Raw genomic sequence first — 13,029 nt, forward strand, 5'->3', positions numbered from 1 at the left:
GCTGCTGCCCATGGCAGGTCTCGGTTGGCATCCTGGGTGCTGCTCGGGGTGGTTAGGGCCATTTCAGACCCAAGTGATGAGAGAAAATCCAGAAGACTGAATCCAATTCCTGTAGCTCATTTGACTATGGAGAAGCAAAAGCAGCTACTCTGACATCTGTATAAACCAGAGGTTTCCATCTTCATAGGAATCTCTTCTCCTTTCACATTTCCTTGAGCTATATTGCAAGAGCCGTCAGGACCCATCTATCTAAAGTGCATCTCTCTTGCTTTCATGGTGTCTCGGAGCTCACAGTCTGTATTCTTGGAGGAGCAGGACAGGGGCTTTTAAAATATTTATTTTGGGAGACTGAGTGTCTTGACCAAGGAGGTCTGAGACAGAGAATGGTGTTGAACTTGGCTTTCCCAGATCCTTACACCTTAACCACCACGTTTTCTTCTACCTGTGGGAGAGCTGGAGGAGTAAAGCAAGAAGGATTTTTCTCCGTATGAAGTGGGAGCTTGTAATAATAAAAGTCTTAACATCTTGCTCCTGTGAGCTGACAATATAAAGTATTTAGCAGTGTGTCTCTGCAGTCCAGTGTTTCTGGCTGACTTCAGAAACCCAAGCCTTCAGAAAGCATAAAACTAATTTAAAATGAAACATTAATTAAAGACAGTTTGGGAGTTCTGTTTTTCTGGTATTTTAGTTCTTTGGGTGTTTGTGGGGTTTTTTTTTTAGCTTTTACTTGAGAAACATGAGAACTAGATAGTTTGGGTTATTTTTTATTTTTCCTGAGGAAAAAAGAAGCTGAGATTCTCTCCTAATTACAGAACTTCAGAATCCGTGACACCAAAGATCACCAGAATGACAATATGTTCCTGAGATTTGGCAGTGTTTCAGAACAAGAAAAAACATGTGTTGAGGAGTCGGTTTGCTTGGTATGATATCAGGGGCCTGTAATGGAGCTGTTACCCACACCCCTTTTCCTCTTCTAGCAATATAATTAAACAGTTAACACATTTCAGAAATAATGGAATAATTAATGTAATTAAGCAGGGCTTCTTTCACAAGCAAAGAGCATGGTAAAGCAGCACTGCTGTTTCTCCGGCATCAGAAGCGTCCTTTTATTTTCACCTGCATCTTTCACCTATTTACATGAAGGTAAAGGGCAGGGCAGTTTCCAAAATTGCTCAAAGTACCATTTTCAAAAGCAGTACCCCATCAGCGTGTGTCTAATTGGGAAATCAGTGAGCTTTGAACTTCTCAGATGGGAAAAACAGTGCTTAGGCAATTTTGAAAATGCTACCTCATATCTGCCTTGTTTTTATTCTGCTGATCCAATGTGTTCATTCAAGCAGACCTCTCCCTCGGACGAGGCAAGCAAGAAGCAGTTTTTAATGCCCCACCGCCCGTCGGTGGATCACTCGGACGAACCCTTTCAGAGGCAGAGGGCAGTGAGCGCTGTCAGCATCATCACCAGTGCCCTGGAAGGTAAGACGCTTCTTTAGTTCCCCAACTCAAAGCCATATGCCTGTTGACTGGCAGGAACAAAGCGACACAAAAGACCCTAATGTTAAACTCCCGTTGTTTTGCAAGAAGGCATTACAGATAGATATTGCAGCCCCTACAATATAGGTGAAGCTGTAATAGAAGGCAGTATAATCACTATCTTACCCATGGACTTGTAAAAATCCTGACAAAATGCTGGCCATCACAGTCAGACCTGGTAACGTTTTGTGCCCCCGTGACATTTGATTTACACAGGGCTAACTAAGATGCAGGGTAGTGGAGCACCAGACTGTCTGGGTGATTGTACATACATTTTTATCTCATCTCTCTGGAGATGATGCGAAGCCTGGCGTGTGCAGTCACCAGCTACATGCAGAACTTCCAAGTAGTGGATGAGGAAAGTCTCCTCCTTGCAGAGCAGCTACTGGGACACAACAGTATAAAAAAAACAATAAAAAATAAAACAATATAAAGTAGCAGAAAAAAAAGCAGTTGAGTCTAATTTTACTTTTCCTTTTGCAAATGTCTTTCAAAAACTATTAGATCTGTTGTGATTTCTAAAGGTCACCTGTTGTGGGGAAAGGATGTGGGTTCTTGATTGATTTAAACCATTTTAATGCCACATCACTACCAAAAGAGGACAGTCACACCTTTCTTCACCCCTTGCTGTGTTCCTGCAATTTGATTTGACTGTACAAGCAATTGGTTTTCAGCTGGATCAGCGAGCAGAACCAGCTCACCCAGAAGGTCCAGGAGCACAAAAGCTGGCAAAAGGACAGAGAAATTACATGTGGCTGAGAGGGATGAAACTACCCCTTTCAGCAGCAACCTGGACTTAAAGGGGCTTGTGTTGAGTGTGGAGCCTCAGAGAAGGGTCACACATCTGATGTGTGTCCATCATGAAGGTCCCAAAATTAGTAACAGTGAAATAAGCAGGGTTGGTTAGAAGTGATTATGAGGAGTATGGATATAGACAGATGTGTTCTTCTGGATTTACCTGGAAAATTAGGTCCATTAGGAAGTGACCGCCCCGAAGTCTTTATTACTTCAAGGTGGGTTTCCAAAAAAATGAAAAATTAGGATTTTGCGTTGAAATAGTTTGGGGTACGGATGCTTCTCACATAATTTTAGGCACTTACCTGTAAACCCCCTGTTTGGAGTCTGGAAAGACATAGTTATTTCTTGGGAGCAATTTGGTTTCCCAGAGATCTCAGAGCAGTATAGATGTTTGTGCAAAACCTGTGCACGGAGGACATCATCCGATATTTTGAAAGCTTGCTAGAAGACATCTAATACCGCTGTTCTGTTGTCCAATGAAGGAAAATGCACAGAGAATGCATCCTGGCTTAAGAGAGCAGGCTGTTTAGAAACTGATTGAAATAACAGCCTTGGCTGAAGTTTTCCTGTTATCAGTGCAGGTTCTAATTATATAGACTAAAACTGTTATGCAGCATTCCATGCCCATAAAGGAATCAGAAAAGGAAAGCATTAAGCAATTCCTCTAATCATTATCATTCAACCACTAACTGTCTTTTTTGGCTTTTCTTTTTCACTGTTTAACACAAATTATATGTATAAGGCTATTTCACTTCCTTTGTGCTCAAATAAAATGAACATATAAAAGTTGTATTTTAGGTAATATTTTACAAGCACCTTTAAAAACCATACTGGAGCTTTAGCAGCATTTTCAAACTGACTTATGCACTCTCCTGATTTTGTACGTGGGCCTTTCAGAAGAAAACAGATGCTTGATGCCTTTTTGGATGGCACATCAGGAACAGAAACCCTATTGATAACCAGTGATACTCTGGCTCTCAAGTGCTTAAATCAGCTCTAAATATTGGATTTAAGCTCTTTCATTTCTTAACCGCTTTAAAAGGTATTACTTAAGATACTTCTAAAATGGGGCCTGGGAATGAAAAAAATATTTTCCAATCTAAGTTAAATGAAGATAGTGTATTCTTATCCATTTGAACTTGCCAAAATGGAAAACAGAGTAAAAATCTGAGCCTATATATAATACTAGACTTTACATATTTAGATTCTTCATTTTTGCTTGTGACACTTCTAAAAGGCTATTACTTTCAGAATAGGTCACTGTCTGCTAAGTGCAGATCAACTGGCAAAAAACCCAAAGTGTGTAATTTGCCAGCCTCTTAGGACAGAAACATTTTTATCCTAAAAAAAAGTTTGGGTTAATGTAGGGGCCTTTCTCTATGTTATGAGTCATTTTAAGTGTTCTCTTGTCATATAACTCAGTGTGAATTGACTGTTACTTTACTGCTTGTGACTTAGAGCTTGAGGAATCACACCAGAAATGTCCTCCCTGCTGGAACCACTTTGCTGTTAAATTTCTCATTTGGGATTGCTGCCCCCTTTGGCTTTTAATCAAGAAATTTGTCAAGTTTGTGGTAATGGACCCATTTACCGACCTCACCATCACCCTTTGCATCGTGCTGAACACGTTCTTCATGGCCTTGGAGCATTATAAGATGACAAAGGAGTTTGACCACATGCTTTACATAGGCAATTTGGTAAGTGAACGTGAACTTGAAGTGCTACCTGAGGAGTCTGTTTCCTGCTTGTTAAGGTTTTGGCTGCAGCGTGGGAAGACCCCGTTTTGATACGCTGTCAGCATCGCTTTGCCTGTGACATGTCAAGAGAGTCCACGTAGTCACCTCTTTCTGGGGGTGAAGAGAAATAAATGAAGGGCGAGGGTCTATTTTTATTAAACTAACATATTATAATGTTATTAGTAGCCATTAAAGCCATGTTTTTGGGCTGTGCCTGGTAGGTTTCTAGTTTGTATCAGTTTAAGAAAATGAGGTAAGAGAAAGGTTAATGAGGTTTATTTGGGATTTCTTTTAAAGCAATGATAAGGCGTCAGTTCTTGGTGACTAATAGTGAATTTTAAGTTAAAAAAACCTACAGAAAAAAAAAAGGCCAGATCTTGGAAGGAAATAGAGTGGTGTTTGAGCGTATCTAGATATGTATGCGGGAAAGTGCCTATGGTACATTTCCTGTATGTCCCTCTATGTCCTGCTGTGCCTCCCCGCCTTGTCCAGCTGTGTGTGCTGGGTCCCAGGCAAACCCCAGGGCAGAGGGGACATGGAGCAAAGCATGGCTGATGCTTCGAGGGGAAACTCTTAATGTGCAAGCTGGAGCAGCCAGAGAGAGAGCTGCAAAGTAAGCAGCACTTCTCCGAGGAAAAGCAGAGTGACAGATCTACAGCCAAGCTGCAGGGACAGCAGAAAAGCCTTTCCAGAGGCGATATGGTACAATTTGTTAACCCAGGGGGCCACTAAAATTCTGCAGTTACTACAAAACGGAAGCTTTTTCTTTAATCATCTTTCTCTGTGTTTATGTTTAAAAGTTACTGTGGTTTACTGCTTTAAAACTTAATGTTTAAAACCCTTTTAATTTTAGAATAGTCTGTATTGGAAAAGGCACATGCCATCTAGCTATGGCGTGGTGGAATTGCCCCTAAAATCTATTGGTAGAAGCAGAGATATCCTATAGGATACCATAAGTAAATATGGAGTACCCTGGAACATGGATGCTGCCAAGTTTGAATTGGAGAAGCTCATAGCAGAGATGAGAAAAGCCCTTTATTTCTGTAAAACCGAAGGCTGCAGTATCTCCAAGTGGGATTCACCTTGCCTAACTTTAGGTATTTACAGCGTAGGAGTCTCTGTCGGAGCTGGTTGCCTTTGTCTCCCTTTAAAGTCACTGGAGAGCAATGGACAACTTTAAGGCACAATTAATGTGATGTTTTAAAGACATTTACTTTTGGATAAGGTGAACTGTGTCCTGGAGGCCGGTGACTGTAGTGACCATCAACTATAGTGGGAGTATGCAGAGACATTACAGATGTGATGTCTGCCTTTACTGAGAAGCATCCTATGCTGGCAGGTTTAGGTGGGTGGTAGCAACAACCAGACTTTTTGCATCAGTGCTAGAATATGTGGTACATCACATAGGGATTTTTTTCTTTACGCTGGTCCTTGTTGGGCCTCCTTGGGCAGGTTGAGGTTCTTCTCCTAGGCTGTGGGACCAGTTCCCTGTTTTTCAGCTGCTGTGTCTTGGCAAATCTCTTTCTGTTGTTGTGCTAAGCAAAAATCTGTTTGGGTCTCTCTTGCTCCAAACCCATGCTCTTGCCCTCTGTGGAAAGCAGTAGATAAAGGTAGCTCGGAAAGTCATCTCACAGGACTGCATCCAGCTCCACTTTGCAGCCAGCCTTCCTTATTGTTGCTCAACACTTTGTGGCTTTCTCAGATGACTTAAAAAAACTCCTTCAGACCTGGTATCCATCAGAGCAGGTGGCAATGCTGCTGTTTCCCCCTCTGGCACTCCGGATAGTAAATGTGTCTGCTCTTTGCTCTGCTTTTGGCAGATCAGCTTCTCCCTTTGCAGACCACAGGCAGTGAAACTTTAGCCCTTGGCATCCCTCCTGCCAACACGGCTCCTGCAGACCTGCTGGGGATGAGCGGGGCTGTGCCGGGTGCCAACGAGGAAATAGAGGCAACGAGCAGGGGGAGGAATTGCAAAGCAAAAAAAAAAAACCCCAAACAATTCCCTCACTGTGAGTTTCTCAGCACTGCCTAGAGCTATTTCTTCTCTTTGTGCTGAAGTGTAAAATAAGCAAAACAGCCTGCTAATATTTTTTGTAGCAGGCTGATGGCACGGGGCCCCCCTTCCCCTGAGATCCCAGGGTGGGTCTGTGAGAGGCCAGACCGTCCCAGCTCCCCCTCGCCAGCTTTTCTAAACCCCTGCATAACTGGATTGATTGCAAGTAGAGCAGGTCGGAGGAAAGTAATTTCCTTTTGGGGAGAATTTTGCAAAGTCATTTGTCATGAAAATTAACATTTTTTTGCAATCCCCTGTGAAAGGGAAGGGAGTCCCAGCCCCAGGGCAGGCTGCCAGGTGACTGCGTCCCCCAGGCCGCGGCCTGCCCGACCCCTCCTCTGCCCCCGCGCTGGCTGGCTGTCGGCTTCCCATTGCACCTAACCCTCTTTGAGTCATTATACTAGCATTAAACGGGGGGAAATATTAAAAAGGCTAGATCTTTGGCATTTTTTCCTCAAAACAAATGTTTCTGAGAGAAGTGAAAGAATGAAAAGTGGAATATGGATTCGCTTTCTCCGAGAGCGACTCTTCATCGGCTGCCAGTCGTTGGAGATCTCCCGCTCTGATCGTCCGCCTGCTTCATCCAGCACCGGCTCCCTTCGGACTCCTTTAGTTCGTCACTTACAGGAATCAACATTTTCAAATGCGATCAGAAGGCCTGACAAGCACATGTACATCTTTACGCGGTTCATCTGCCTATGCAGTGCCACCGCTTAAAAAATAGGTAGATAGAAGAAGATTTTCCCAGTTTTTGTTTTCCTTTACAAACTGAGATACCATTATGCAATATGAGAGCTTAAATAGCTGAAATGGTAGATAAAAGAATTTTTTTTAAGACAAAGTCCTCCAAATCAACAGTGGCATATTTAGCACCAGTGGGATGTTACGTTACTTGTTTTTTCAGCCTTTATAGTATTGAGGATCCAGCCTCTTGTACAAGCGCCGTCACCACGTACCGGCGATGTGACAACTGCCGTTTGAAATTCGTAGCTGGTACACGTACTTGATTCCTGATACCTTTAGGAAGGCTCAGACATTTTGCAATCATACTGTGACATTTCCTTCTCAGAAGGCTATTGATTAAAATGATTCAGGCAAAGAAAGTGATCCTCCTGAGTCATTTCTCAGCAAGATGGTTGCATAATGTACACAGCGTGGTATCATGGTTTTTAAGACAGTCCCCTGGATACAATTTCACGGACGTCCCGTTTTGTCTTGTTCTCCGTCCTGAGAGAAATTGGAGCATTCTGGTGGGAATCTTTGGTATCTCTGACCACCATGACTCAGGAATTGTTGACCAGTTAGAAATATGAGAAAGGTCATTGTGTTGGGTTCTTGGTATGAGAGGTGATAGAATGACAGTCCGGATTGTTGCAGTCCAAGGTATTATTTCCCTGATGAGAAAGAGAAGGTATTTTGTATAAGGAATTGTGTAAAATGACTGCTTGGAAGAATTCATTCCTGAAGCATTACAGAGTAAAGCCAAGCCTTCCTCAAATGCAGGCTATGATAATTTATTTTTATTCCTTAATTTCATAATTATATAATCTTAACTTTTCCCTTCCACATCTTAATGGGTTTCTCATCTCTGTTGCTCAGAGCTGATCAGTTTTGCTGGGATAATGCTGCAAATATTCAGCTTATTGGAAGGAAAATATTTCTCCTTGACTGTATGTTACTGATACGTGAGCTTTGGATTCCCCCCTCTTTTTTCACCCACACAGTGCATTAATGTTGATTGTTTCACGGGAAACCATGTGCTTTAATATACATGTACAATAGAGAATTTTTCAGAAACATAAAGCTCTGTGCAGCTCGTACTTGAACTTGGAATGAAAATAAAACAGTATATGAAGAACTTGATGCCCGCATTTTGTCATTTTAAGTTGACTGTAGCCTTGTGTTGTGCATTTAAACTGTTACTTAAGGAGGGCATACGGAAGGACAAGATCTGATTCTCCGAGATACTTTACAGGAATGTGTTAAAACTGAATTTGCTGTCAGCAGCCTTCCCTTCCCCTCTCCCTCTGCCTCATAGGTAATATTTATATGTTGTTGTAAAGAAAAATGTTCCAATTAGAAGTTCCACCATATGACATTTGAACTGGGTCATAAATAAGCAATGTGTTCCCACGATGCTGTGAAAAGAAAATTGCCGTGACTATTTGTAAAAAAAGACTAGGACTCAAATTAGAGTTTCTAATCACCTTCGCTGCCAGCAATAACCTCAGAATGACTGGAGGCTTGCGTTGCCCTGGTATTGATAATAATAACTAAATAAAAACGGATAATACAGCAGGTACACTACAACCCAAATACCCCTTTAACACTCCCATTCCATTCATTCGGGTTTCTCCACCAAAATGAATAGATTTATCCTTTATAAAAGGCACCTTTACACTTTCTTTTTTACCACTGGGATTATTCAGATGATGGAAGGAGATGGAAATGTATGTTCCAATCCAGAGCTGAACTCAGATGTCATTGTAAGTTTACAGCAGTATCAAATATTATTGTGAAAAGACTAGACAAAGTTGTAATAGCGATAAAGAATCAGCCATGAAAAATAAAGTATTTGCTTGTAAAATGATTTTGGCTTTCCGCTGTGTTCACCTGTATCAGTGGAAAGTCTGCAGGCAAGGAGGTATGCCTAAAAAGTTACTTTGACTTCATGTTTTCTTTCTGCAGGTCTTCACTGGGATTTTTACAGCAGAAATGATCTTCAAAGTAATTGCCCTTGACCCCTACTACTATTTTCAGCAGGGCTGGAATATTTTTGACAGCATAATTGTTATTCTAAGCCTGATGGAACTGGGTTTGTCCAGCATGGGAAACCTGTCTGTTTTACGCTCCTTTCGACTGGTAACGGTCTTATTCTGTTCTTACCCCTCTTCTTTTATTACATATAATTTCTGACATGAATGCAACCATTTCTTAAAAACGCATCTACCGATAAAGACTTTAATTGCTGCAAACTCCTGAACAGTACGTGACACTAATTATAGGCTGCGGGATAAATGGAATTGTTCCAGATTTACATCAGGGTAAATGAGAACATAATTTGATTCCTTCTAGCTGTGCCAGGTACTTGTAGCACACTTAAAATGTTTGAGTTCCAATTTGTAATAAAAATTTGCCATTTTATACCTGTACACCTGTTAGCATAGTCAGCAGATAATTGATAGCCCAAGAAATGCAAGAGCCAGTAACTTGTCATTTTAGAAGTTGTTATTCCTAAATTATGTTATAAACATGCCACCGTGCTTTTAAATGTTGTCTCTGAATTATTCACACAGTGATTTTTTTTTTTCTAGAACTGATCAGCATAACATAGCATCTGTCTTTCACGGGAACTCCTTAGCTGTCAGCTCCTTTGTTATGCACGGGATAGTGGTATTCTATTAATGAGACACTGTCGACATATTGGAACAGAAAAGTAGTTTCCTTGCCAGCCTGACATTTGTGTTGCACTTCATGTACCAGGATGTCCATGCTAATCATTTTGGCCATGATATGGCTTCACAACTTGGAAAGACCAGGAAAATAAGCCCTTATGGTTACATTTAGCAGAAGACTTTTTTTTTCCAAAATTCTCTGCCCTGCTCAGAAATGCAAATTTTTCACCGCTGCTGCTAGGTCCTGAGAGTCTCCTGTCAGTTTTTGAGCAATCCCTCTTCAATAGGGCTGAAATTAAACCTTCAGTTGAAAACACAGCACAAGGGCTAGGAACCATTTACATCCTTAAAATAGGTCTTAAGTGGGACGTGGGTTGTGCATAGGCTGCGTGATCCTCAGCACAGTGGTGATTTTCACCCTGGGAGCTAACAGCTAATAGCATCTGGCTGAGGCTTGCTCTGAAACACAGAGGAATTGCTTCTCTCTTTGTGGGATCGAACCCTAAACCCCTTCCCCCAGATGCCTGCCAGGCTATTTAATTTGAGGAGGAAAAGCAACGTAAAAGAAAATATTAAGACCTGGGATTTCCTCCTTCCATCCTCTCCCCACCATGATATTGGGAGAATGAGCCTCTAAAAGCACGTCTATCTAACAAGGCAGAGCACAGCTCTGGAAAGGTTAATTCTCATCCAAAAAGCCCAACTGATATTTTATTAATAGATGAAGTGAGGTTAACGGGAAGCATGGCTAAAATCACCTTGTACTGCACAAACTGTGGCATTTTAACGTCTTTCACGTGTTACCCACTTTAATAATTCATCGGCTGAAATGTCTGTTGCTTCTGTGAACTGACACTGTTGTTTATGTTTTGTTCACAGCTGAGAGTCTTCAAATTGGCAAAGTCCTGGCCGACCTTAAATACGCTCATTAAAATCATTGGTAATTCAGTGGGTGCCCTCGGTAACCTCACTCTTGTGCTGGCAATCATCGTCTTTATTTTTGCCGTGGTAGGAATGCAGCTTTTTGGGAAAAGCTACCTGGACAATGTGAAGAAGATAAGCACAACCGGCAATTTGCCACGGTGGCACATGAATGATTTCTTCCACTCGTTCCTCATCATCTTCCGAATTTTGTGTGGGGAGTGGATCGAGACCATGTGGGACTGCATGGAAGTAGCTGGGCAGCCGCTGTGCCTTCTTGTCTTCTTATTGGTCATGGTGATAGGAAACCTGGTGGTGAGTTCTCAAGATGTTTTTTTCTCCCTTTCCCAGTGGATGTGTGCAAATGTACCATTTTTTTATCCAGAAATGGCAAATCTCACATTGCCCCATGGCTTTAATTCGATGAACCAAGTTGGCACGCAGAGAAACTTGTTCATGTCCCAAGTACAAAATTGATAGCATTGCATTCCTAATTAGGAATGAAGACTTACTGTTTTTTGCAGAAGAACAGATAACGTTTTACTAGAAGAAAGGCATGTGGGCTGGTTATAATGATTTTATTTCTTAGGCCATTCATGGGGCTGAAGGGATTCCAGATCTCTTTTCTATACAGGAGTGAATATCACCTCAATGGTCACTGTATCGGGAGATATTTTTATTTCCCTTCATTTTTGGTCCAGAACACGTGAACCTTACAGCTAGCACAGTGTCTTTGAGTGGAGTTTCAAATGTCTTTAGCCTGCGTGTTCTAGGAAGCTGCAGGTTGTGTTTACAGTAATGTCACTTGCTCGCTTGCTTTTTTAATAGACTATCCCATAAGCATGGCTTACATAAGCTCTGAACCTATTAATACTGAATTGTATTTCCCTGTTGACATCTTATGGAGCGCTTTGCTGGCTTGCAGTCATTGTGGAAATGTTTCGCCTGTTCAGCTTACAGAGCATCTTTGACATTGTGGCTCTAATGGGCTTACTGTTTATGTAGTGAGTTGTTTAACAGTAGATGCTGCTATAAAAAATGTTGGGTTTTGCTACCGATTGCTTTTAGTGATTGTTTTGCTTTTAAGTACCCAATGTTTTGGTTCTCAGCTGCTGGGATAGAGAAGTTCTTGAAAGAGCTTGTAGAAAAACAGAACACATTGTTTTGTTTACATTAATTTATATTTTAACAGTTAGTTTTGCACTGAAAATATTGGTTGCAAGAGCAAATTATATTTTATAGGGGTTTTTTATAAAAGTCAAAATATTAAACTATGATTACTCAGACAGTGGCAGATTACTTATGTTTTTTTCCCTAATTTCCCGTTTCTATAGATTTTTCTTGGAACTAAATGTGATTAGAGGAGTTGGGGCAAATTATTACTTTCTGCATATCTTTTTGGGGAGTTTAGCCTGAGATCCAGAAAGTTAATCTCCCCCTGCCATTAAGCAATGGATTCTGTGTATGATAATGAAACCTGAAAATGATATGTGGTAAATTCTGGGGAAAATGTTAAAATCTGAAATATTTGTGGATTATTGAAAGATGTGAATTTGCAACATCTGATACCCTTAGATATTAGCATTCATCAGTGTGCATAAGTTCTGTTAAATATAAAATCTGATTCAGCAGAGATTGCGCTAACATTATCTACATATATTTAACCTTCAGTGCTCAAAAAAGACTGTCCCAAATGTAAAACCAGATATTGAAAACCTCCGTCAGCCCAGATAAGCTGAAGTTACTGGTCAGCTGAAAGCAAAAATGCTAGATTTATCCTTTTCAGCCAACAATTCTGTAAGCATGCAGCTATGACTGGTAAAAAGGAATTATTATTGTCTGTAGATCACTCAAAAAAAAAAAAGAGGAAATGATTCATAGGTGTGAAAAGAACAACAGGTTCTGAATCATGAGACTCATCCAGTGTCAACTGCGTTACACAGAGATTTCATGATGTTGAGTAGCAGGTAGAAAGAAGGTAATCTTATTCCTCTGACACCAGCAAAATTCTTGGTTTCTTTAGTGAGAGTGGATTGAATTCACAAACTCACTTATTTGCTGAACATCATCAGAGCCAAAAATGGTAGCTGAAAAGCACCACAAACCCTTTAAAATAAGACAACTTGAGCGCTAAATCTTTTACCTGTAACTGGGTTGCAATCTGTGCCAGCGGAGTTTCTCTTTTAACTTGTTGAGATCCTTGTTCCTCCTCTGCATTTCAAGAATCAGCTCTGATAAGAAAAATATTATCCTGAGGTTGTATCTCATTTGGACTCTAAATGCTTTCTTAGTCTCTGAAGGCATGGAGGAAATCCTGTCTCGGTTTTCCCTATGTAGCAGATCTGCATGCTCATCTAGATTAAATACTTTTATCTGTCACATAAGCCAGTACTTATGGTAGTGTTTGTGGTCACTTTCCGAACTGCAAGGCTAAGCATTACAGAACAGACCTGCTTTTTAACTACTGTAAAGTAATGGCTGCAGACTTGTGTTGGAGGAGTTGCAACCGCTGCGATTCTGTGGCACGTTCAGTGATTTGGCTTGCAGGTCTTACCGAGCCTCACTAACACAAATTCAAAGGAATGGTGGAAGAAAA

The 13,029-nt window shown here is 41.1% G+C and overlaps 1 protein-coding gene across 1 annotated transcript in view; it reads left to right on the plus strand.

The window, feature by feature from the left end:
* Window positions 1–13,029, plus strand: part of LOC104069125 (sodium channel protein type 5 subunit alpha-like) — a gene marked incomplete at both ends in the record, with an annotated part of 50,180 nt that overhangs the window by 16,722 nt on the left and 20,429 nt on the right. The window contains 4 exons of the mRNA XM_009584874.1: window positions 1,341–1,473; window positions 3,787–4,025; window positions 8,806–8,979; window positions 10,392–10,748. Of these exons, the coding sequence (XP_009583169.1) occupies window positions 1,341–1,473; window positions 3,787–4,025; window positions 8,806–8,979; window positions 10,392–10,748 (903 nt within the window). The remainder of the gene's footprint in view (window positions 1–1,340; window positions 1,474–3,786; window positions 4,026–8,805; window positions 8,980–10,391; window positions 10,749–13,029) is intronic.

Source organism: Fulmarus glacialis, unplaced genomic scaffold, assembly GCF_000690835.1.
Source record: "Fulmarus glacialis isolate BGI_N327 unplaced genomic scaffold, ASM69083v1 scaffold44549, whole genome shotgun sequence".
Taxonomy (NCBI): domain Eukaryota; kingdom Metazoa; phylum Chordata; class Aves; order Procellariiformes; family Procellariidae; genus Fulmarus; species Fulmarus glacialis.